General features: G+C 40.4%; 2 protein-coding genes across 2 annotated transcripts; one reads left to right on the forward strand and one right to left on the reverse strand.

Annotated features, from left to right (window-relative positions):
* Positions 1 to 1,723: 1,723 nt before the first annotated feature.
* Positions 1,724 to 15,381, forward strand: stx17 (syntaxin 17). The gene is made up of 7 exons (XM_044358284.1): positions 1,724 to 1,911; positions 3,355 to 3,563; positions 3,668 to 3,733; positions 6,311 to 6,637; positions 9,233 to 9,283; positions 11,523 to 11,609; positions 14,357 to 15,381. Exons 2-7 carry the CDS (start codon positions 3,441 to 3,443, stop codon positions 14,609 to 14,611), a joined length of 909 nt encoding a protein of 302 aa, XP_044214219.1. The 5' UTR covers positions 1,724 to 1,911; positions 3,355 to 3,440; the 3' UTR covers positions 14,612 to 15,381.
* A 64-nt stretch (positions 15,382 to 15,445) lies between these two features.
* On the reverse strand, positions 15,446 to 27,232 carry erp44 (endoplasmic reticulum protein 44). Its single transcript, XM_044358282.1, has 11 exons — positions 27,084 to 27,232; positions 22,629 to 22,701; positions 21,949 to 21,988; positions 21,550 to 21,665; positions 20,492 to 20,676; positions 20,282 to 20,397; positions 19,991 to 20,165; positions 19,661 to 19,772; positions 19,398 to 19,539; positions 18,162 to 18,264; positions 15,446 to 17,693 (listed from the first exon to the last, which is right to left on the reverse strand). The coding sequence occupies exons 1-11, from the start codon at positions 27,141 to 27,143 to the stop codon at positions 17,586 to 17,588; spliced, it is 1,230 nt and encodes a 409-aa protein (XP_044214217.1). The 5' UTR covers positions 27,144 to 27,232; the 3' UTR covers positions 15,446 to 17,585.
* Positions 27,233 to 27,236: the final 4 nt, after the last annotated feature.

Here is a 27,236-nt window from a genome sequence, read left to right on the forward strand (position 1 = left end):
ATGTAAATTAATGTTAGCTAATTTACATTTAGCTGCTTCACTTTCAGAGTCCTGTTATTGTGCACACTGCCCTGGCTTACTGGGACACTTAAATAGAACTGAGCTATTGTTCATGTTATTAGTAACACCTGTTCCCACTTTGACAAGTCAAGATGTCTGTAATGAAAATGTCTTATCCACTGAGCCATCAGGATGTGCTGATCACACCTGCTTTAAAAACAGTAAGATGCAGGAGGTAAGAAGTGAACGGAGCTCCCTGCTGGCTTCCTCTCCTGCTGACAAACTTCCTGGATTAGACTGAAACGGATGGCACCTGAGTCATGCGCCTGACGCACACACACACTCACACACACACACACACACAAACCCAAACATTTTTGATGATTTGCTGTTCAGACTTTCACTGTCAGCTTTGTTCTTCCTCCTCCGTCTGTAACTCTGGGAGTCCCCTAGAAGTGGACAGACAGACAAACAGACACATACACAAACAGAAGCATACATACACTCACACGCACAACATGTGTACAGCACCAGGGGAAATCCCCTGTTGCTGGGGACTGTGTGTTTCACTGTGGCCCCTCGGTTGGAGCATCCGCTGAGGGAAGAGTGTGTGGGGGGTTGGTCTAAATGTCAAAGGTAAAAGGTGCCAAAGAAGAGAAGTGGAAACATGCAATAGACCCACTCACACAGACTGATCTCAGAGTAGAGGAGGGGGAACCCCGATTTTCTCTCCCTCTTACATCCAAACTCAACACAGGCAAAGATGTAATATCACACATAATGTTTCTTTCCACAGGTTTGATGCTGTTTATACTTGCTGCAATCACTCAACTCTTTGCAGCAACCTTTATTGGGTAATAATAACCATTAATGAGCTGCTCTGTGTTATTTATTGACACTGAGTTTTCAGTTCCCCTTGTGAAAAACTGTGAGTAACAGATCCTGTAATCTGATAAAGAAGTTCAGATGTTTTGCAACTGCATTTAATTTAGCAAGTACTTGTGTACTGTGGTTATCACAAATCATGACTCCAAAGAATTTTGAAAGGCCATACATTTTGAGAGATGTCACCACAAATGATAAAAAAAATACCCCGACAGTATTCATCAAGAGTCACACATGCCTGTTATGGAAAATTATGACCCCATGCAGGGCTGTAGACAGGATTTTGGAAATATTGAGGTTTTAAAAGTCCAAACATCCTTGACAGTATATTCTTGAGTGTTAAAAAAAACACAACAATTCCCAGTGTTTATTTGTGTAACTGTTCAATTATGTTTTCTGTAACCTTTATCTCCTTTCATGATGCAGAATGGTAAATCCCCCTTATTACAATTTTGTTTGGTTTCATTGTTTTGCCTAAAAAGGTCAGATTTTAAGATTTCGGTGTGAAAAAAAATCCCTCTCAACTCTAAACAAACATGAATAGAATGTCAACACCTCGTGTGATTAAATTTCCATATGATGTAAACATAATTTTTAATGATATAAAATTAAATGTTGATAACTGTGATAGCAGAGACTGGTGGCCAGCGGTAAGTCTGCTTTGTTTTGTATGATCCACTTTTCTGGGTATAATACACACGATTAAATAGAGTCAATACGAGAAATAAACACCTTGAATACGTGTAAGATTATTTCAGGAATATCACAGTGACTTTTCCCGTAAGATACTACGCTTGGGACACATAATGAGGAACAGAAAGTGGTTCGAGTCGCTGGTTGAGGTCGGAGACTTTTCGCGGACGCACTCGGAAGAGAAATGTTTACAAACAACAAACTGTCAGAAACAACCCGAAAGCGTTGCTGCAAATTAGCAAATATATGTCATGGTTGATTTTCTCAACAGTATGGACGCTCACACCAGGTTTTAGCGGATGTAAATTAAATCCTTGAATTGTATTTTAACTGGTAAGTGTCGCCAAATGTCCATTAAGTTTCGTTTACTTGAGCGGTGATCGACAGACTGCTGTTTGTTTCACTGTTTTCTGGCTCCATGAACAAGTTAGCTGACGTCGTCTAACGAGTTAGCAACAAGCTGTTAGCTATCGTGGCTAAAAACATACCAGTCGATTCATTTAGCGGCTAATATAACCAGCAGCTGTATGTCACTTAACATTCAAGTGTCAAAAGGCAGCACAGGAGTTGTGAACACGACTCTGCTAAAACTAGACCGAAAATCAAATATAAGTTTTTCTTTCAGGATTCATAACTAGTTTTAGTTTTAGTTAACATTAAATCAGTTTACCTGTTTCCTGTCATAGGTTAGAGCTGTTCATAAGGGACCTCATTCTGTCTAATATCGCCCAGGTTTACTTCACTGGTAACATTGGCTTTAAAGGGATAACATTGGTAAAATATTACATATGCTGCAAGTAGTTGTCCACATTATTGAACTGGCATTATGTTATCATTTTCATTTATACAACTGTGAAATCATGAAAACATAAAAGTATAATGGTCTTTAAAAAACCCTTGGCTTGTCTGGAAAGCTTTACCTATTTTGTATTCAGTAAATATTTGTATTGGCTCCATATAACCATTTAAATGTATCATATCGCACTTGTGCTGAAATGTAATGGTTTTAGAGCTACAGCTAACGATTATTTTCCATCATTGATTAGTCTGCTGATTACTTTCTTGACTAATCCATTAATCTTTTGGTTCTCTCTTTCTCTTTCTCTATAAGATGTTAAAAATGGTGTTCACAATTTTTCAGAGACCACAGTGATGTCTTCAAATTGCTTGCTTTGTTTAACAGTCTGAAATGTTAAGATATTAAATTAACTGTCATATATTAAAAGAAAAGACATTAAATCCTCACATTTGAGAAGAGGGAAACATCAAATGTTTGGCATTTTTCTGACGATCAACTAATAGATTAATCGACTAATCGTTTCAACTCTAGACAGTTTATTGAGTAGTTGGCCGACAAAAAATGATTCCTCAACTATATTCATAATTGATTACTCATTTTAAGCAAAATTACCAAAGTATTCACTAATTTTCGCCTCTCAAATGTGAGAATTTGCAGCTTTTCTCTATTTTATATCAGTGTTAATGGAATACCTGTGGGTTTTAAACTGTTGGTCAGACAATACTAGACAAGACAACCCTCGTCTTATAAAAATAACCCCACTCTTCTAAACAACTTCTTGTTACACTCTTGCATACTGTCAGTATATAATACTTAAGCTACTCTTTTCACAGAGAGGAAGGATTTTGGCAAGAAAAAATATTTGTTCATGTTATGGAGATGCCAATTTTAGATGTGTGGGCAGACTCCAATGTGTCACAGAGTTTATTAATTTGATTTATGTATTTAACAAAATCATACTCTGCTGATATTTACAGTGTCTGTGGGGGCAGAGAGATAAGGCTGAGCAGGTGCGGTGTCTAAGTTACACAGAGGTGTTGGCTGTTGGCAGTCAGCAGGACACATGGCAGAGGAAGGCCACAAGCTGACACTGAGGCGCCTGGAGGCACCGATCCACAAGTTCATTAAAGTGGCTCTACCCACGGACCTGGAGAGACTGCAGAAACACCACGATAACATACTGAAGGTGACGGCTGAAATCTGGCCGAACACATGATCACACCCTCGCGTCCACGCTCTTACTTCCAGTCCGCAGATAGATATCTGATGCTTTTTCCTTCATGTTTGCAGTACCAACATAACCAGCAATGGGACCGCCTTCATCAGGAGCATATCAATGCCAGCCGAACTGTTCAGGTATAACATGATACTCTATACACTTCAACTATGAGTGTGTGTCAGTATGACAGAGATATCAATACAATATAGCAGGCCAGTAACTGATATTCTCCTCTAATTTTGGAAAACATGACGTGAGCCACAATGTCATGTTGCTATACGATGAATTCCAGTTTCTTCATAACACTAAATTTCACATCCATAACAATCAGCCTTTATGTCATCACAAAGGCATTTGGTATACTATTCAAGTTTGAGCCTGGCGGATATGTGAATGTGAGGATTGTTTAGATGAGTATGTGACTCATCAGCCCCTAAAAATTCCTGAACCAGCATGACTCTGCAACTGCGTAGCATATTTTTCATCCAGATTCTTAGGAACTCAGTTTAGAAGGAACTTGATGTGGTGACCAAGTTGTTTCCAGTTTGAAAATCAAAAGTGAAGACCTGTGATGTCTCTCAAAAAGGAAAACAGCCACTTGACAAAGAAATTCTCAACAGAAGGTCCAACTTACTTGTTGTTCCAACATCTAGTGGCCAACATTAGAGACCATTCTTGGTACAAGGGGTTACAATATGAACACACACTGTTGTCACATATCCATAATTTCATGCTTATTTCACATGATAGCAACTAAACCATCTCCATGACAACTAAGCGACTCCATCCACTGAGAAAGACCACGAGATGTAATTGAATAAATGTGTCTAATCCATTAAGTTAGTATCCACTTCCTGTATAGATATTCACTTTCCTTCGAAAAATCAGGGCAAGAAAAGAGCTGCTGCCAAACCTCAAATGGTCCATCTCCTCTGTGTGTGTGTGTGTGTGTGTGTGTGTGTGTGTGTGTGTGTGTGTGTGTGTGTGTGTGTGTGTAAGCACTCGCATACTTGTTCACATGGTGGGTGTGAAATGCCTCGGGGGATGTTGTTGCCTGGAAGCCACCATGTCTCTAAAGGTGAAATAGCTCCAAACAGGCACACACCTATCCTCTCACCATTACCCTACAAACCCCAGAGACACACACAGAGTGCTTTCTCATGTCTGCAAGGTGTTAATCCTGAGTAGGGGTTAGTCTGCTACTCTGCTGTAGATGTGTGTGTGTGTGTGTGTGTGTGTGTGTGTGTGTGTGTGTGTGTGTGTGTGTGTGTGTGTGTGTGTGTGTGTGTGTGTGTGTGTGTGTGTGTATAGTAGGGCTTAACAATTAATCGAAATATTATCGAAATCACAATATGGCCAAGTGCAGTATCCAAATCGCAGGAGCTGCAATTTTTTTTGATAAAGGTAAAATGTGTCACAACATACTGCATTGTGGTGCTACAGTGATGCCCCGACCCAAAAATCATATTCTCCAGATGTGAGGGAACATGCTTGCTCGGTACAGACCCCAACAAAAATCACATCATCATCATTTTTATATTTTTTTCAGTGAAAGTTAAATGCAAAAACTACCATTTCCACAAAAATCATGACTCAAAATATCTGTCAAAATAAAAGCAATATGATTTTTTTTGTGTTATCATTTGCCCTAATGTATAGATAGATGTGGCCTATGTCCTGCATTTCCCTCTTTCAGAAACAGACTGCAGTCTCTCCTACTTGGTGATTTGCATGTACTCCCACTAGCCTAGCACCATGCTTACCCCCAAGAGAAAGGCACAGACAGACTCTGTATCCCCACCTTTACCACAGAAGCCATAGTAAACACTGTGAGACAGGGGAGCGGAGTCAATACTGTTTTATCATGAATATCTGCTATTGAGTATGTGGATCTGTTGGTCTGTGTGTGTGTGTGTGTGTGTGTGTGTATGTGTGTGTGTGTGCGTTTGAGCTACTTACGGTTAATTTGCAGGCTGACAGGTGCCTGACCTGACCGCCTCGGTGTTAATCAGTGTGTTTTTCAGTTTTATGTACAAGCGTGAGGACAAGCGTATGCATATATGTTTATTCATGCTGTGTAATTAGCAAAATGTGTTATCGGCAGCGCACTGACCCTCTGAGCCCCGGTCGTTCTGTGGCCTGGAGGGCTGATGGCTGGGATGTAATCCTCCTGTCACCCTCAGGGCACAGCGGGATGAGGGGGGCTCGTGTTACCCAGCCTCATATTTGAACCTTATTAAGGCCCTCCCAACCCCCCCACTCCACACACACACACACACCCCGGTCAACTTACGCACACACATTTCCATCATCAGAACAGTTCACTGGGATGCTGAGCCTGTCAGCTTTCCCACTGGCACAACAGTCAAACTTAACAAAAATTATTACTTTTAAAGGGATTTAAAGGAGTTATTTGTAGAGTTGTTTGTTAAAATTATAGTTCTGGATCATTTTGTGCCCTGTGTTGATATGTTACCAGGTAACAGCAGTACAGATTTATTTAATTTTTATGCTGTGTGTCTTGTCTCATCTTCATTTGTATCTTGTATATTTTTGCTGTGACGGTTTGATTTAACAACAGGTTTGTCTGCTTGTCCTTCTGTCTGTCTTTGTGTACATTAATCAAGCGTCTCAGTCATTGTTAGTCTCTCAGCCCTCCGAAGTGTTTCATACATGACACTCAAACTCACTGCTTCTCGTCCATCTCCCTGCAGCAGTTGAGAGCTAACATAAGAGAGATGGAGAAGCTGTGCACCCGGGTCCGTGCCGAAGACGCTGCCGCTTTAGAGGCGCTTGTCAAGCCAGTTAGAGACCGGGCGTCAGCCGCCACACAAGGCTTCCTGCATTTGCACTCTAACCCCGGCCTTCAGCCTGCGCCATCGTCGCCACCTGCTGCTCAGACGTCCAGCTGTGTGTCCAGCAGTTACCACGCTGATGACGATGTGGGTGAGGAGCTGGTGTCTGGCAGGCAAATTCAGCTCCACCTTCCAGAAATCCCTGCTGATCAGAGTGCGGCCGAGTCCTGGGACAACCTGGAAGAGGTATGAATGTTATTTCCTCCACACAAACTTTTGAACATGAAGCCTGGCAATCATAATCTATTTTATACTTATTTTATATTATTGTTTTATTGTTGTAAGAAATACTACGTCTTGGTATTTAAGTTCAAGGTGTACTGTATATGCATGACATTAGTTAGAGGGTTTACAAGTTGCTTTGGTATTATGAAGCTTCCCTTTCTTTTTCAAATTGCGAAATCAAAAACAGGACCAAACCTCATATTTAACTTGGACAGGCACTGCTCAGATCTCAGCTCTTGTGATCTAGCATCATCCTACACATTTAGATTTTTCTTTCCATCTAACATCCATTTGATCATGAACAAAGGAAGTGAATATGTTGTTTTTAGCGCACCGCTATTAAACCTGCTTAAACCACAATCAACAACAAATCTATACCTCAATCTGTGCTGAATAAATAAATCTCAACTCTTATTATCTTTGTTAAGATAAATATAATAATGTTAAATGTTATAATAATGTTTTTTTGCTATCCATAGTTGTCCCTATCAAATTAAAACCATATCCATTCTAACTAATAGCTGCCAATGTGATAGTGTATTTGAATTGAGTGAGCCCCTTATCATTTTTCTCTGTAGTCAGCATGGGAAATTGTGTTCAGGTTAAGAGGTGAGTCAAAAAGAAAATGAAGAAGAAGAACGAAGGGTTTCTTAAAACCTGAGAAATGTACAGAGAGATTTACACAGCAGACATTTGACTTGTCATAGTAGGAAAAGCACATGTGTTACAATGACATTAAAGGGGACCTCATTTCCAGCTCTATATTTTTATATAAGTTCAGAAAAAGTTAAAAAATCTCCTTATTTATCTTATACTGGCCCTTTATGCAGCCCCTCAGTTCAGCCTCTGTCTCTAACAGGCAGTCTTAGCTCCTGTCTCTTTAAGGGGCCCCTCCAATGAGCCCACTCTGTTCAGATTGTCCAGCTTTCTGGAAGCCTGCCAAGGCGCAGCCATATCAGTCGCGTTAAGTTACCGTCAATGCAAACCCAACATTTTATGCTTTACTGCTTCATATAATAAGCTTTTAAATGACTAAATAACAGGAGACTTTTATTGAGAAGAATTTACAGGAAATTAAACGTGTTCCTCACAGAATTAGCAGAGCTTCATTAGGCATTTAAAAACAGACCAACACAACAACATACGGAGAAATTTGGAGCTATTTGTTGAGCGGATCAGTTAGAAATAATACAGGGAGGAATAGTACAAGCAGAAATAGCCACAGTGATGATGATGTTTGATGAAGAGCTGCAGACAACCAGTACACCTCCAACAGATAAACTACTTTGCTCTGGTGTGTAATGGAAAAACAGCTTGCCAGCTCGACTCGAGTCATTTCTCGGCATTGACTACCCCCAAAACAATGGAAAAATGCCATAATGTTAGTAAAGCAGAGCAGTGAACTCGTGCGCTGTGCACGGAGCAGATGACCATATAAAGAAATTCATCACAGGTTGACATTGGCTTGGGCTGAAAGTAGAAAAAAACGTTGGAAACTTAGCAATTGGAGCAGTCTGAAGCCGGTGCTTTTTGCTCACCGATTACTTCTACATAATTTTACCCCATTATTTGACACTTTGGCCACATTAATGTGAACATCCGACATTGTGACATCATATATATATATATATATATATGTAGAAGGAAAACATAATAGTTCCCCTTTAAAGGACCAGTGTGTAGGGTTTAGTGGCATCTAGTGGCGAAGTTGCAGATTGCAACCAACTGAATACCCCTCCCCTTCCAAGTTTGTAGGAGAAACTACAGTATCCATGAAACATGCGAAAAATGTGAAAAGCCCTCTCTAGAGCAAGTGTTTGGTTTGTCCGTTCTGGGCTACTGTAGAAGCATGGCGATGCAACATGGCGGGCTTCGTGGAAGAAGATGCGCTCCCTCTGTAGATATAAAAGGCTCATTTTGAGGTAATGAAAATACTATTCTTATTTTCAGGTGATTAAACACTAATTTTATGAATATTATATTCCGTTTCTGCCAAATCTGTTCTGCTAGATGCCAATAAATTCTACACACTGGACCTTTAACGATGGCTCTGTTCTGTTCTGTTAAGTGTCCCAGTAAGGCATGGCAGTGTGACAGTGGTCACAATACCAGCATGCACAATACCAGGAACCAGAAAGTGAAGCATTTGAATGGAATTCAGCCATCATCAGTGTTCTTATTTACACCTGCACTTTTCCTATCTTGACATCTCAAAATTTCTTGTGAAAAAGACCCACGTTGACTGAAACTTAAAGCACTAAACACAAAGTATAGATAGGAAAGTATTTTCCATCTTTTATCTGTACTAAATGTTGCTATGGTTACATGCATTATTCATAGCTATAGCAAGATCATCTAATGCAATTGACCCCCCCCCCCCCTTCCTCTTACCTGTTCCTGCAGACGCACTTGTCTCACTCTGCTCTACTGTAATACATACAACACACATTAATATTCACTCTCATTAGTTCATGTGATTGTCAGTCGTAGACACTGGCTGTATGGATGGACTGTGGCTGTAGACAATTAAGTAAATACAGTATTTTTTCTTCTCAGGATCTGAAGGAGCTGAGTGGTTTGGTGACGGAGTTCTCACTGCTTGTCCATGTAAGTACGAACACTCAACTTGGCTTTGTGCTTCCTGGCGGCTGCATTCACGTTTCCACAATATATGCATTTCTCTGTCTATCTACATGTGTGCACAGCTACCCCTGTGAGCAAAAACAACGTGAGAGCCTATAGTGTTTCCAGGAAGTGGTGTGTATTTGACCATGTGTGCTCGTGTTGCCGGGTAAGGCTCCTCTGAGAGGAGGTTACGCAGATCGGTTCAGGACTACTGCGGGGGCCCCAGAGGCCCTTCACCGAGGCAAGAGGAGAGATTGAGGAGTAGACGAGGGAGGATTTGTGGAAGGACGGGAGGGTGCCCACAGGGGGGGGGGGGAGGTGGGGGAACAAGGGATAAATCGGAGCAGGTGGAGAACAGACGGCTCAGATTATCACTCTATCCTCAGGGATGGAGGGAGAGAGGCAGGGAGGACGAGTGAAGGAGAGATTAACAGTGAAAGAGAAAGAAAGAGAGAGTGAAGATGTAGTTAGGGTTGAAAACAGACTGAGGCAAGAGGAGGGGGGTGGGGGGTGCAGAAAGAGCATAGACATGTTGTTGTGGTGTCTCTAGGGTGAGAGACGCCGTTAGAGGAGTAATATTCCAGCGCTCAGCCACAGTGGAAATACTGACTGAGTGTGTGGTTGTGTCTGTACATGCGTCATGTTAGTGGCTGTTCCGGCTGTTTGTCTGTGTTCCTATCTGTGTTTTTCTTTATTCAAGGGCTACAAATTCATATAAACATATATGTGATTAACACTGACAATGACAGTATTTTCATTATTCATTACTTGATTCATTCACGTTTAAAAGTATTCCCTCTAGTCTATTATTCAGTTTGACTAAATGCTGCAAATTTCAGTTTTTCATTATTTGAGACAAGAGCTGCAACGATTTATCAATTGATCAGCAACTATTTTGATAAACGGGTAATCGTATGACTCATTTCTTAAGAAAGAAAAGCTCAATTCTATGATATCATCTTAAGGAAACTGTATATCTTTGGGATGTAGACTGTTGGTCTGGACAAAAGAAGACATTTGAGGACATCACTCTGGGCTTTAGGAAACATTTTTCACAATTACTGACATTTCATAGACCAAACAGCCAATCAATCAATCGAGAAAATAATCTTCAGATTAATTGATAATGAAAATAATCATTATTTGCAGCCCTACAACTGCTCTGTATCTCAGCATTTTTTTCTTTTATTTTTACTTGATAAATGACTAAAATGGTTTATTTTTTCCCCAAAGTGAAATTCTTTGTAGATGCACTAATTGATTAATCTATTCAACAGATTTTCATTTTAGTGCAAGCTTCCACATTAAATAATAATAGAAAATTAGAGTTTCTCACTGGCCAGCTGTTGCAAACAGTCATGAGGATCATATTCAATAAAAAACAATTTAACAAATTTGACAAAACAGTCTCATTATAATGTCCATTTAGCAGCTGTTCTGGAGCTTTAAATCGTATCACACAATCTTCCTCAGCAGATGGAATTTGCCCAGTTTTTCAGGATTGGATCCCGAATAGTGCAGCTTTGTTCGTCTGGGTCTTGATGAAACTGTTTGCTTTTGCAGGAGAGAAAACAGCACAGAAAATAAGAGAGGTGTTGTTTTTCTGATCTAAGAAGAGGTGATCCGTGAATGTGAGTGGCGAGATTCATCTGTGATCTGTCAGAGCAGGTTTTAAAAACTTTGAAACCATCACAAAATAACAGGAAGCTTTTACACTGGTATGTGTGAGAGAAGTGCAAAAACAGGGCTGAATCTGTGAAATAGCTGAGAGTGAGAGGGAACAACAGGGAGAGGTAACACAGGTGAGGAGAGGGAGAAGAAAAAAAGTGCTCTGGTTGTTGTTTGGTCACTGTGTCCATCTAGCCCTCATGTGGAGAGAGACAGCTGCCACTCTGAATATTTCATGAGATCTACACAATGCCACACGCACACACACACACACACACACACACACACACACACACACACACACACAATCTGACCCCACGCCCAGTGTAATCTCCCTTTGAATATACCTATAGCCTCCACACACACTCATGCACACCCTTATCATGTCAACTTGTGGCATGGAGCAGAATTTGGAGGGGACGTAGTACATGACAGGTGGTTGCTCTTTCACACATGTGTGTATGCATCTGTGAATATTCTTGCTTGAATGTGTGTGTGTGTGTGTGTGTGTGTGTGTGTTTGTGTTTGTGTGTGTCTAACCCCTATGCATCAGTCCCAGCAGGAGAAGATTGACAGCATAGAGGACAACGTCAACACAGCCGCTGCCAACGTGGAGGAGGGGACCAAGAGCCTGGGGAAGGTGTGTATGTGCTTGTGTGCCCTGACGATCTGATCTGTGTCTGTGTATGTGTGTATGTGTGTGTGTGTGTGTGTGTGTGTGTGGTGTGTGTGGTGTTTGGGAGCTGGGGAGATCGATGGCACTTTGCCTCCCAGCCATTCCACAGCGTTTGTTCCTATTGATCCGTTCGAATACGGAGGAAAGCTGCAATTAAGGAAATAGAGAGAGGAGAGGGATAGAGAGGAGTGGAGGGGTGGAAGAGTGATAGAGAGGTAGGATGAGAGTGGCGACAAGATGTGTGTATATGTGTGTGTGTGTGTAGTATTAAGGAGAGGTTTGAATGACTGTTTAATAGTTTTTCAGGCGCAGCATTCAGGCTTCCATCATCAATTCAACACACTCTTACACTGATCTGCACCAAGTGTAACTCAGAGGGACAACTCAGTACCCTTCACACATATTACACAATTGAAGTGTTGAACTTCTTGTCTATAATACGCAGAATGAATCACCCATTAATCCCACGCACGCACACATCGCAGCAGACACAATTTTCCACCTTTAAAAAAAAAAACATTTTTACAACTTTAATTTCAGTTTTTAACTTTTGGATTACATTAAAGGAAAAAAATACTCATCTTTCAGGTGAAGAGGTCTGTTTTGATCTTTGTTTTGCTCACACTGTAAAGAACATAATGAAAGTGTGAAGACTGTATTAGACTGTAATTACAAACACTGAGGCGGTGAAGACACAGAGTCGTGATTCCTGTGTGCTGATGAAAACCTGTGAATGCGAACGCTGGTGTGTAAATAAGCTGAGATGAAAAACAGCATTTTTATGTTTAAACTATTTTTCTGCAAGGCCTATTAATCCTCAGAGAAACAAACAAACAAACATATTTTGTCACTTACCGCTAGTGGTATCTACACATGCAGATACTGATTTGTCCCGGTTACTGAGATTTCTGCCACCAGTCCAGTACAATGGAGGTGAGTTAAATTTTTTTTGTGATGCTCAAAGCATTAAAAAAAGACATTTTACCAATTAAACAGCAACATGTCTTTGTAGAAAACCGTAGAAACAGTGTTCCCATTACTCTGGATAATCTGCACACTTGTAAACAGTTTTCATAGGGACTGTTTTTTTTTTTTTGTCAGAAAGTAGTTCCAATGAAAACCGTCCACATTGAAAGTCAGAGCATTCAGAACATCTCTGGGAATAGACGTTACTCCATTTAATTTCACTACTGTTGAAATAATTATTAACAATTATGATCTTTTTTTTTTAATCTTTGAAATGTTTTATTGAGACGCAACCTTGTACCAGTATCTTTATAAAACAATCACATGATGCTTTGAGTATGTCTATGTTTTGAGTAAAACATACAGACATACACAGTTCACAACTTAAATTGAGGACAAGTACAGAAAAATCATAACACAACCCCTCAAAATCACCCATATGAAGCTTAAAAAAACAAACAACAAAAAATATGATGAATTCTTATTATTATGAATATATAATAATATATACTATATAATAATTGTAGAGTTAGTAGTCCAATCCCAGGTTTCTCCTGTAGTTTAGATAGACACTGATGCCCATATTGCTCCCAATTTGTGTCTACGCATGAAAAAAAACTCAATTTGGATTAAAGCGTCTGTAATTTAATTAAATTATCTTGATTGTTATTTGATGCTGTGAGCACCACAAACAAAAATGGTCTCGGGATGGCAGCAGGAATCTCAGAATCTCACTAATATATCAAAATCTCGGGAAATAAAACACAAACTATTTGCACGGCAAGATACCAGTAAAGGTAAGTGAGAACATTTTTATTATGTAACGTACGTGTACCAACCTTATAACAATTTGAACTTTAAGTCCTTGCATTTATAAAATAAATTCCTCAAATAATGAAATCGTCTTTTTAAATTGTTCATTTAAATTAAATTCGCCCCAAATGGGAACACAAACAAAGGTCGACCTCCCCGTAAGGTTGCTAGTAGATGTAGTGGGCTGCACATTAGACGGAGGCGGGGTGTGAAGAGATAAGGCAGATGAGAGGGATGTCAGATGTTTTAACTTGTTTTGAAAGCTTGTAATCTGTCATCAGGTCAAACAGCATTACACACACACACATTTCCTCCATCCTCTACAACCTGTACCCAGAGTCCTTTTAACTCTGCTCAGATGAAATTAAAATTCCCTCAACTGCCACAGGGGTGGGGACAAGGAAAGCTAGCTTTTGAACTAGATTAATTTAATAGTGAAGTGTTAATCAAGTGTGTGTCCCTGTGCGTGTGTGTTTCTGAGGACGGTCAGAGAATCAGTCATTAATTGCCATCAGCAAAGCGCACCTTCCACTCTGATGATAACGGCCGTAATAACACACAGGCCGCATCTCTCTGATTTCTCCTAAATGAAGATAATGAAAAGGCTTTGATGCTGCTATGGAAGTGTCGGTTTACATTTACCCAGGCTGGCTTGTTTGTGTCGGGGTTTTTTTTTTTCTGTGGGCCGATGTGTGATCATGAAAGGATAGACACATCCGAACTCTATCACAGAGTGTCTTGAAGCCACAAAGTAGTCACGCCTCTAAAGGTGTGTGTGCGCGCGTGTGTGTGTGTGTGTGTGTGTGTGTGTGTGTGTGTGTGTGTGTGTGTGTGTGTGTGTGTGTGTGTGTGTGTGTGTGTGTGTGTGTGTGTGTGTGTGTGTGTGTGTGTTAAATTAAACTGCAACATATCTGTTCTTCCTGTCTCTCTAGGCGGTGGGCTACAAGTTGACGGTGCTGCCGGTTGCTGGGGCGTTGCTGGGTGGAGTATTAGGAGGTCCGCTGGGCCTGCTGGCTGGGTTTAAAGCTGCAGGGGTGGCTGCTGCTCTGGGAGGGGGCGCCCTGGGATTTGCGGGGGGCAACATGGTCCAAAAACACCGCCGTGCCCGAGTGGATCTACAGATGAAACAACTGACAGCACCGCCGTCGGAAGAATCAGCCGAACCAGAGTCAAGCAAGGACAAATGACCCAACACCTCCGGTCAGTCCTCGCTGAGCTCAGGTGGTCTGATCACTAACTGAGGCTCCTAGTGTTTGGACGCAGTACAAACTAGACCTCCAGTGCTGCTCAGACTGCCTCACAGAGACTCAACATTAGTCGCCAAGCACTGCTGTAAAACTATTATGTAACAACAGCCTAACAATGCAAGAGTCAAATACTTTGATGTTTGGGTGTGAATGGTGTTTCTGTGGGGACGTTAATCTTATTTTGTACAATTTTTAAAAAAATTCTCAACAGTTATTTACACTACAGCTTTTGGTTTGCGGTTGGATCAGCCTCACGTGGCTGCGAAATTAAGTCAATTTCATGGCGCCGTCCATTCTGTCAAATGGTACCACTAACAAGAACATTGTTTGTGTTCCTCAAGCTACCATCTTTTTTTCAGATCCTTTTTTTTATCATGTTTTGCAAGTTTCTCAATTTCTTTTTATGCAGGAATTACTGTCCCATTGTGAACAGCTGTAGTAGTGAGACTACTATAAGAATAATGTATGGAAAATGTCCTGTGCTGTTAGATTGTTTACTTAATGTAAATTTAAGTGGCACACAATGTTTATACTAATAATGTTGTATATAGGGACTTGTTTTTGTGAAGTATGGAAGCAAAATTGCACAAAACCCGCCCAAAGTGCCACTTTCCAGATCACTTCAGGGACTGGAGTGTAAAAAACCTGCCATGTACTCTTTACACTGCTGCTGGTTTTCTGCCAAATAAAATGTTTCTTGTCAACAGGAACGCCGTTCAGTGCAGAGAGTGAACACTAAATGACAGCAGAGACAAAGCATCAGACAACACAACATCCTGTAAAATGGTTTTTAATTTACTTTTTTCATTTTTTTACTCTTCTTCCCCTCTGAGATGACTGGTTTAGAAATGGCATCACACCCCCCCTCACCTCCTGTTGCTCTCCTGTATGTGTAGCTGATATGTCACTATGCAGGCATCTGTTGGCCTCTATGGAAGGGCAGGACAGTACAAACTTAGCAATGGATCCCCATACCCTTATTTAAATCCCACTTTTGGATTCATTCAAACTCAGCGGATCTCAGGAATCTAGACTTGTACCAAAACCTCAAAGACATATAAAGAGACAAAACCATTTTTTAAGAGAACTCGTATAAAGTGGCAGACTGTAAATTTCCACCGTTCATCACATGGGGGGGGTTCCCCTCTTGTCTCTCAGCTTTTGAAAACACTGGGAAGGACGCAGTCTTTCTCCCCCAGCATTGGTGACACATTTGACAACAGGTGACAGCCAAAAAAAAAAACAACAACAGCCATTTTGTTAATTCGTGTTAACGTACACCATTTCAAAACTTTTTTTTCCCCCCTCAATTTGATTACCAGGAACACAACTCAGAGGTGTTACAGCAAATATTGTACCTATATAAAGAGCATCCAGCGCCTTAGACTTTTCATGTTTTACAACAGTGGAAGTGATCAATCAGCCTTTTAGACGCTGACCAGAAAACTAATTCCAACAGATTGGTCTTGAGTACAAAATTAACAATTCCTGATTGCATAAGTATTCATGTCTGTCAAGACAATACTTAATGGAGGCACCTTTGGCAACAGTTACAGCCTGACGTCAATAGGTCTGTAAGAGCTTTACACATGGGGACACTGATTCTTTCCCATTTTTCAGTCACTCATAGTCTGAGTGAACAACTATTATCCTGACACAAATTCTGGATTGGATTTAAGTCTGAACACCTTAGCCAACACATTTGACTTAATGTTTATCTTGCTGTAAAATACACAATCATAGCTGCATATTTTCTCCAGGATTTCTCTGCATTTTGCTGCATTCGCTCCACCTTGTACCGTCACAAGCCATCCAGGGCTTGCTACAGAGAAGCCTCCACACAGCAGGATGCTGCCACCAGTAGGCTTCACGGTGGGGGTGGTGTGTTTTTGGTGATGTTCTACATGGTGTTTAGTATGATGGGCAAAAAGCTCATTCATTTTGATATTACTGTATTTTCTGTTGAGTTGTGTTCAATGTTGTAAAACAAAAAAAGGTCCAAGACGGGAGATTTCTTTTTATAGACACTGTAAGTGACATCATAACCTAATAACCATTTAGTACCAGGGAGAGAAGGGGGTGCATCTCAATAGGCTGGAGTAGCTCTGTCTCTTTATCTTCTGTTTCAAGTCATGATTTGAAATTATGTTGCCCTTACCCAGTATTTCAAAATATTTTTCTATTCCTTCAGAACTTTGTGTGTGTGTGTATGTGTGTGTGTGGAGAAGATGTGGAGATAAAGCTACTTCAAACAGGCATGTCGTTACAACTTGTGCTATACAAATGAGTTAGAGTAGAGTTGGTCATATTGAGATGCAGCCATGAGGTCAGTGAGACTAAACAAGCGTCTCCTATCAGGCTGAACTGGACTACCCACAGATAAGAACCATACGACTGGAGTGAGGGAACTGTTCTGGTTTGTTTCTCTACAAAAAAAAAAAAATCAGGGTGATGAAAAAGAAAGGAATAAAATAAAGAAAACTCTGCATTTAATTTAGACCAACAATGAGACTCCCATGTAGCACAAACATATATACAAGCTCCAAAAAAATCAAAGTAAAAACACTTCTCATGATGTCCTAATGCCCCTAACCCCTACCACACATTTCCTTCTTTAACCCTCTTCCTTTTAATCCAAAATAAAAATTGTACGTGAAAGAGTTATGAAAATATAGGTTATTCCAACATGGTTGTGTCATGGACTGCGCTCCTCTGCTCTCCTCCTCCCGTTCTTCTTTTTCTCCTTCTTCTTCATTCTCTTCTTCCTCCTCCTCCTCCTCAACATCTATCTTTCTCTCTTCAGTAAGGGTGTTGGGTGTTGCTGTTCTGTCCCGCTGGCCTGTCCCAACCCTAACCCCCTCCCTGACCCCGGGGCGTGGCATTGAGTCACAGGATCACTGGAAGGCCGTTGAGGTCACAGCTCGTCACGGTCCCTGAGGATGGTGTAGCGAGTCTCGCTGGGTGCCAGTTTCTGGAACGAGCTCTCTGGAGGGCTGCTGGCTGCTTCTCCTACTATCTCCTCCTGAGAGTGAAAGTCAAAATTCAGAAAATCAAATGTCACATGACATAGAAAAATCCAACTTTAAAAGGAACTATTAGACCTTACCGAGAGGTCAAAATGAGAAGAACAAAACCACTCTCAGGTGTGTAGCTGGCTTGATTCTATCTGAATTTAACAAAATCTGCCCACTAGCACCTTTTTACACTTTGGTTTTTGTATGGACTAAACAAACAAGATATAATGTGTTACTCAATGAGATTTAGAGGTTCTGGTAGGTGAGTTTTGTTACCTCTGGACAAAGCCAGGCTAGCAGTTTCGCCCCATTTCCAGTTTTTGTGCTAAGCTAAGCTAAGCGGCAGCTGCCTCCAGCTCTCTATGTAGCATACAGACATAAGAGTGGTATCAATTTCTCATCTGACTCTTGGCAAGAAAGCAAAAAAGGTATTTCCCAAAATGTCAAACTATTCCATAGCGTGTGCTGATGCTAACCTGTCCGGGCGTGCTCTCTGTGGGGTCGGGACCATGGTGAAACTCTCGGTGTAGCTTTCCAGAGTGAAGGTCCAACACAAACTGTTTCAGCCTGCCAGGGATGCTGTAAGAAGCACACACAAAAATGTAAATTAACTGCGTCTTTGACAAATGTGTCCACTAGGCATTCCTACACACCACGTTCCGCAATAATGACAGACCTGCTCGAACTACAGAGAAGGTCAGAATTAACCGCTGATATGAGACAAAACAGCTCTGGGCAGCAACAGAGGACATTAGTTCCTGCAGACGCGTCATGAAGCAGCATTAATCCATATCAACGCTGTCCTGTGAAGTGTGCTTATTAACGACAGGTCATGAACTCTTTGTCATATCACACAGGCGGAGCTGGTCCCCATGTCACAGCTAACCCTGTGTGTCAGAACAGCATGTAGGCAGACGCAGACGCACGCGCACACACACATACATATAACATACACTGTGCTAATGTAATTACAAGCTGTGTGCCACATGCAGTGGTGATGTGATGCAATTAGGTTGTGGAGGGCTGGTCAGTCCTCGGGGCTTCTGTCTATCTGATCAGACTCTGATTGGGGATGGGAGGGGCGGGGGAGGCAGAGTGGTGGGGGGCAGAATAAATAAGATTAAATTAGATTAGACTGGATTAGTTTAGCACTTATTGCACGTGCCAAATCATGTCACATTAGCTCCGGTGTCCTGGCCCATTCATAAAGGACAGATTTTAGGAGGTGTGACATTTTTCTGGTGTTCAGTGCACCGAGGATTATGGCGTGTGTGTGTGTGTGTGTGTGTGTGTAATAAAATTGACTTTTATTTAGGAAGATCAGATCTTGTAATGAACAATTTCTCATAGCTGTGAATGATATCATTTAGCTTAATTGTCCAAAAATGTCCAAAAGAATGCCAAATATGTCACACCGATCTGACATGTGGATGATTCATTTGATAATTACAGGTGCATTTGTGGTCAGTTTTCATTTATATTTGGTTAATTCTTTCTGCAAGATACAATTATCAGCTCATATTTTTATCCCTAAAAACTTTCATTAATGTTTCAAGGGAGGTGCACACACATAGTGGTATTGCAAATGAAATAACCTATATATGGTAATATTGCGGCTCCCTAATTTTAAAGATTAAATTGCTGCACATATACACAGTGTATCTATGTGAAAAACTACATTTTATATAGAGAAACTGAAAGGCAGTACTTACGCGAGGTCTTTAAAGTCAGGAAACACATACATGTGCCTGAATGAGTCTATAGCGATAACGGGACAGTCAGCTGGAGTTTTCTGGATGTGGAGCAGAGGATGGCGGAACTTATCACAGTCCGCATGCAGGAAGTTTATGGACCCTGAACAAGAGAAAGAAACGATCCCATGACATACATACCAGCTCTCTACACAGGGCTGTAATAAGTCAAGTATAGATAAACTTGGCAACACTGCCACAAACACAGACACACACACACTTACCTTTCTCACTGATGAGCTGGCGAGCCACTTCATGTTGGAACTTCTCTAAGCTCTCTGTGTCTTCTTTAATATGGAACAAGATGAGGAATGGGATCCCTTCTTCAGTCAGCTCCTGGGAAACACACACACCAACACAGTATTAGAGACAGATGGAGTCACGGTCTTTTTGTGGCTCAGCAGATGTACGACCCGCAGACTCAATGAAAACCCTCAAGGCTGGTTTCAGTGTATTTCCGTCTTTATGCATCTATCTTCAGACGAAAGCAGCCACAAAGCAAAAGTTTATAATCATGCTGACAATGTTACGTGTGCAAAAATCAGGTAACATACCTCTCCATTTTCAAAGGTGATCTCCCTGACCAGAGGCACACACTTGTCCTGGGCCCAAGCATAGGTCAGGTCGAAGTTGGTAAGTGAGCCGAGGTAGACCATGTCAGGGACGCTCTCCCCCACAGGTTTGTAGATCACGTTGTCTCCACTGAAGCGCTCGGCCTCAGACACAGCACTAGAGGAGGGAAACGGTTAAGAGGAGTTCAAGAGGGAAACACCTAATATATCCACTACATATGGGCTTCATTTGAATGGTTGAGGGAGAAGAATCAAAAACATAGTGCGTCTCACCCGAAAGCAGCCATGAACATGCAGTCGTCCCGAAGGATGTTGGCAACTTTTTCATATGTGTGGTAGTTGTCTGAGTCCTTTTTATCAAAGTAACCTATGATGTTCCTCTTGCTCCTCTGTCGAATAATAAAGAGACAGAAAGTGTTGGGACAAGAATGATAACTGTGTGTGTGTTAGTGTTTTTACAGACAGGGTGTGTTTGCCACTCACATCCACAGCTTTAACTTCCTCCATTGATTGGATCTCTTTCACGGGGTCGACCTGCTGCTGGCGGATAAAGTCAGCGATGGCCGCCACCGACCTCTGACCCCTGTACTCCCTCTTCATCATCATCCCGTTGCGGAACAGCTTCAACGTAGGATACTTAGTGATGCGGTACCGCTGGGCGATATCCGCTGCACAGAGGTGGAGGAGAAGTTAAGTAAAGAAGGACAAATCAATTGATGAAGAGGAAGGAGCAGAGTAAAAACACATGGGGATGGGTGGATGAGGAGCAGCGCGGTGACAGAGACGGCGGTTAAACCTCAGTCTGAAAACACTGCCTTCAGTCAGCTCGGAGCTCTGATCTCCCACATGAAAGCTGCCCCCCACCAAGAGTAAATATTCTCTCTGCACACAGTGAATGAGTGTGTGTATGTGTGTGTGTATGTGTGTGCACGCACATGTGGCAGGTGTCAATCTCCCTGCGGGGTGTCTCTAAGCCTCCAGTCTTCACAGGAAGCAGCAGTTTTGTCATTAGTCTTCAAACAGTTTGCAGGTCATCAATAATTCTCTTTAATTTGCTTTATCTCAAAAGGCTGAGGCTGGCGGTTTGTGTCTCAGTGCTTTGGTGTGGCGGGCATCTATGTGTGCATACGTATGTGCATCAAATGTAGTGAGGGAGTGTGTGCGGGCCTTTTTTACTCCGTGTATATGAATAGGGGTGAGGGTGTTATAGCAGTTTAGGGCATTAGATAACCATAAACAGCAGTCACCACATATAACACAACTAAATACTAACAATAACAATCATTTGGTTGATAGATTCATAATTTATGTCAGTTAAATGTTAAAATACCAAACATTTTCCGGTTTCCGCTTCAATATTATTAAGATTAGTGTGTCAATATGAAATAAATACTTTGGCTGCTGAACAAATTAATAAATGGCTCTACTGTCTTTTGATGGGAATTTCTCAGGTTAAACAAACAAAAAGAGATCACTTCTATCTGTATGTTGTTTGGTATTGTCCTTGACAATGTTAGAAAGAAAACAAAAGTAACACTTACAATGTTGGTCACAGTCGACGCGCGCAAACACCACCTGCTTGGTATCAGGGAACTCCTCTCTCACTATGTTAGATGCCTCCTCAAAAATTGGATGGAGCATCTGGCTGAACCTACACCTGTAGGGCGGGTGAGGAAGCGGGTGTAAAGTCAAAGGGTTTTCCATGATTTGTAAGTAAATTAAATAGATTTGTAAAAATCCACTAGACTAAATTTTGCTGTCATCTCATTTCACATATATCAGTTCCATCCGTTAATTAGAACAGCTCAGAAATCTATGAGATTAAATCTCCACAGCGGATGACAGTAATCAAATTATATTTATGGCACCATGTGGTATTCACAGCATCCTTGACATAATATACAGATTCAATGAATGAGGAAGAGAAGCGACACACTTACCAGTCTGCGTAAAAATTCACTAATGCCACCCCAGCATTATCTGCAAGAAAACACACACAAACAAGAAATAAATACAAGCCTCTACACATTACTGAATATTCTCTTGAATGTATATTTGGTAGTAAAATTAATTAATTTGGCTCATTAATCTTAAACCCTTCAGTTTTCTGTCAATAGAGGAATGAAATAATACCGGGAAGACTGGAGAGCACTTGCAGGGCATTTTATTAACAGAAATTTATGACCAGTGACTCATGGCCATATACATTTATCTATCAAACCACCTGTCATTAAATGTCTAATTGGTGAAAGGTGAAAGCAAAGAGGCCACACCTACAACAACGTGGAGAACAATTATACGAAAACAGCAAGTAACATCAAAAACAACTGAAAACTTTGTATTTTTTACAAAAACAATAGGTTGTATAATGCTATCCACACACAGTGGGCCAAGGTCTTCCTTGGCCACTAAATAACTGAAATCTGTCAATTAGTTTTTGAGATGCCCCTTTAATAAAGACACAAGCAAACAGTCAGACAGACTAAAAACATTTCCTCTCTGGCAGAGATCACAAAAATGGAGAAATGAATATGCAGCCTTAAAGACAACCAAGCAGGAATGGTGGACAAAGAAGAAATGAGCAATTGTTACTTCCAAAGAGTTAAGTGTGACGCCTTACTTAGGACATCGTCAATGTTGCCTGAGTCCAGACTGGTGATTTCTGCTTGTCCAGGAGTTGAGAGGCCCATCACCTACAGACACACAGGGAAGAGGCAGGTTAGCAATTAAAACATAAAAACACAGAAATGCTAGTAAAGAAAATTATTTGGGGAGGAGGACAAAACATAATACTAGTTAAGACAGAGTGAACCGACAAGCCTGTCAGCATACTGATTGTGTTTAGCATACTTCTGGCTCTATCTGTGTCAGCTGAGCACCAGCTTTCAGTGCAAATTATAAACCAGAGTACTAGATCCATGCCTTTGTGAGACCCTTCTGTGCTCCCTGGCAAACTAGTGGTGGTGTAATCCCTGCAGTGTTTCCTGGATCTGGTCCAGGCTCTTCTGCCAGTCAGTTGTTCATGGTGTTGAGCTTAATATACAGTAAACAATGTCACCTTATACTTGTTAATGACTGCACAGCGACAGGCAAATTACGCTCTCATGATTTCCAGCGTAACTTCCTTTTTCACATCAATATGGTTTCTTGTGTGCATGTAAAGGTGGAATGGAGTTACATACAGGTCTGGGTTCACATACCATAGTAGCAAATGTTTCAACTATTGAGTTTGTCCCCTCTTAACCAATCAGCAAATGTTATATTCATGGACTGATAAGAATTATTTATGATTGTGACTTCCACCTCTGAGGATATATGACATTTTCCTATATAAGGTAAAGAATGTAAGCATTATACAAACATATACAAACACATATTTTAAACATTTATACGTGTAGCGTATAACGTAAGTGTCAAATCTAAGTGAAGCAGTAGGGTTGACAGTGAGCTCCTCCTGATCATTCAACTCTTATCCTCATGTATTTGCATTCTTACTCTTATTTTATTAGTTACTCTCTACTCAAATAATGTGGCCGTTTCACATGATGATATAGCACAATTTTTTACAAACATCCTCTTTCCGTCAGGCGTTTTCTCTGACATCTCATCTGTTAGCAGACATGGTCGGTCTGATGCTACATTCCGAAGAAATACCAAGTTGCACATTGAGCAAAGGGAGTTTTCTGAGATACAATTATTTTCCGTCGTGTCATAAAAATTACACTAAGGTTTAAATTTGAGCATTACGGGTTATTACAGGTACCGACATCATAGTTAGTTAAAGTCTCCTTGCACTCAAAGTGTGTTTCGCTTCTTGTTCTTTCAGTCGTATGTTTGAGCTTCACTGTGCAGACTGATGTATGTGCAGTTTGACACTAGAAAGCCGTTTTCACATTAATCTGCTGGAAGTAGTTTCTTAGTGCTCATAAAAAAATCTGAGTTCAAGGTGCGTCCCTTCAAGCACGATTTGTGACATCACAACTAGTTTTTGAATCTAAAAATACTAGTTTTTGAATCTAAAAATCCCTCATTTATGAATGTATTTTTTGAATCTAAAAATACATTCACAAATGAGAGAGAAGAGGGAAAAGGAACAATTTTAACTAGTTAACTGAATCTTTTTGTGGAAAAACCATTTCAGACACAAATTATTGTTCCAATCAGAGTATTCTGATATGTTTTAAAACATGTGTGGAGAAGACCTTCAATTACAAATATCACTGACATTAAATGAGCTTTTGCATGGGGAACAGTATTTAGTGTTAGGAAAATAAAAATCTTGCAGGCATCCATTTTTCTTTCCTGAATCTTCCTCTCTGGACCACTGAAACAAGATTAAACTTGTAATTATGATGTACCAACTGGGGATTTCTGAATTCCAACTCTGATTGAAGCACTGCACAAAAGAATGCTGCATGAGAGGGATCGGCACAGAGAAAATTTAAGGGCTACGATGGCATCCACTGCAGGGTGAAATGGGGAAGAGAACATGTTGGAGATGTGCTTACTGCCAACTCAAAACATAGAGACACCAATTAAAAAAAAAAAGATAGCAATGGCCTAAATTAACTCTTTTAATAACAGAGCCTAAGTTTGACAATGCAGATATGATGACAAGCTGACCGAAGAAGACTACATTATCAAAACTTTGACTCCTTTACTAAACTATTTCATCAAGAATGCTGTCGCAAGTTTTATATCAGCCACTGAAACCAATACTTCTACAAAATTGCAACACTTTTAAATTATGCTTGCAGGAAGTGTTTATCTACTGTGATCTGTGCTGACACAAGAAGCACCCTTTCTATGTGAATACAGAAATGTCAATATATATTATCTAAAGAAGATTGCACATTTTCAGTGAAACTGTGAAACAGCCAGAGACAACATAAAGATGTGACTCAATAAACCACAAAAGTTTCTACTCAAATAGAGCTGCAACAATTAGTCAATTAATTGATTAGTTGCCAGCTATTAAATTAATTGGCAACTAATTCTCTGATTCCAGCCTCTCAAATGTGAATATTTTCTGGTTTCTTTAGTCTTCTGTGACTGTAAACTGAATATTTTAGGTTGTGAACTTTTGGTTGGGACAAAACAAGACATTTGAGGGGATGAGCTTGAGCTTTGGGGAACAGTGATCAACATTTTTCCCTATTTTATGGACCAAACAACTAATCGATTAATCAAGAAAATAGTCGACAGATTAATCAATAATCGCAAGTTACAGCCCTATACTCAAGCATACTTTCACTCACGCACAAACCAACAGTCAAAGTTTAATTAGGGCTGCAATTGACGATTATTTTCATTACTCATTAGTCATTAATCTCCCAGCTATGGTTTTGGATTAATCATTTAATCTATGAACTGCCTGAAGAGTGAATAAATGTCCATTACAATTTCTCAGAATCCAGGAAGACATCCTAAAATTTCTTTTTTGTGAAAACAAAAGTCCAAAATAGACCCAAAGATATTCAATTTACACCAAATAGAAAGAAAAGAAAAATAGCAAGAGCAGCCGGAACCAGCGAATTTGAAGCATTTAGGCTTAAAAAATGACTTAAATGGTTTATTAATTATCAAAATAGTTACTGGTTACTTTTCTATCAATCAATTTATCATTTCAGCTCTATATTTTTGTATAGAAACAAATCATGTTTCTCTTCTGCTAGTTGAAAAACCATTGTGAAATCTTGTACAAATCCACCTGTATCTCTGTGCACTGCGCTTCATCACCAGTGATACATTCCTCATTTACTATTGCATCTTATACAAAAAGGTGGGATGGTCCTCCTTAACAAACAGAAGGGAGCAGCACTGTATGTTGTTTATTTATAAGGCTCTACTGTAAAAACTGCCAAGTTACCTCTGCTCTCTGCTTAGATTTAAATACAAAACTTTCAATGTCAGGTCACAGGACATTTTAACATTAGCTGAACCTCTTGTCACACTGAACACACATACATGGGCTCAAATACTATGCTGTATACATAAAAAAGGAGAAGTTACACTCTCTAATTTCAGCTGAACACTTTAAAAAGGCTGTGTTTATGTATTTACAATCACAATTTACTTTTCTTAAGGTGAAACTAATGTCTTGTCTAATGTCTGTATTCTTGTACACATTTCTCTTGAAAAAAAATTCCAATGAGACTATCTGTTTATATGAAGGATTAAACCAATATATAAATTATTTCCTGGATCCTTTTATCAAGTTGAACCATCTTAACTTTGAAGAAGCAAACTGTCACTGTGCTCTTTTTTTTTTTTTTTTTTTTTTCAACCACATACAATTACACATCCTTCACATTGATATGAAATACCTCAACTGCTATGTGAAGATAACACCCTGCAACACTAAAGACAAGTTTTCATATCAGGCCCCAAACTCTCACAACAGCACACACTAGTTCCGGGTTGTCAGCCAATGAGAATGAGCCACAACAGAGGAATTCACCAACCGGCGAGCATCATTCAGAGACACATTACAGACACACGATAACTTTATATATCCGTGTTATAACAAATGTTTCGCCTGATTAAACACAGCAGATCAGCCCATTATTTAAACATTGACTGACCAGGCCAGCAGACAGCATTTATCTCCCTGCTGTCAGGATGTGGTAGCTAGATGCTTCACTGCTATTCAACAAAGTTAACAGGAGTCAAACTTTAGCTGATTAACTTAAAAGTTTGGATTAACAATGTGTGATAAAGGGCAACATCTCGCTTATATAAAGTGGATTAAGGCTAGTTATAACCCTCCAGCTAACGTTACTCAACACTACCGGCTAAGTTGACATTGCAGCTGGTTTGTTATTTGAGCCGCAGGGTTCAATCACATTCATACGGCCTCTTCAATAAACCTGATAAATAACTTCACTCACAACAGTGAACGAGAAAGTCAAATTAGCCACTTTTACAGCCACGTCTCATCGGTTAGCTGGCAGCTAACTATGCAACGGCTAACTAACGTTTACTCAGCTAACGTTAGCCCGCTGTGGTAACTGTTAGCTAAAAAAAGCAACTGACTCTTAGTACGTATACCGAAGCTGAGGTATAAAATGCTTACCAGCAGTAAAACCGTGACGGAGCAGACATCCAGAGATGGAGATATTGCTAACAATTTCATTGTACAGTGTAGTTTGTGGAGGTGGTGGTGTTGAGTCTTCCCTGTCTGTCTTTTCCTCACTGCAGCAGGAAACCAACGGCGAACCAATCTCAC

This window comes from Thunnus albacares, chromosome 8, assembly GCF_914725855.1.
Source record: "Thunnus albacares chromosome 8, fThuAlb1.1, whole genome shotgun sequence".
NCBI classification, from domain to species: domain Eukaryota; kingdom Metazoa; phylum Chordata; class Actinopteri; order Scombriformes; family Scombridae; genus Thunnus; species Thunnus albacares.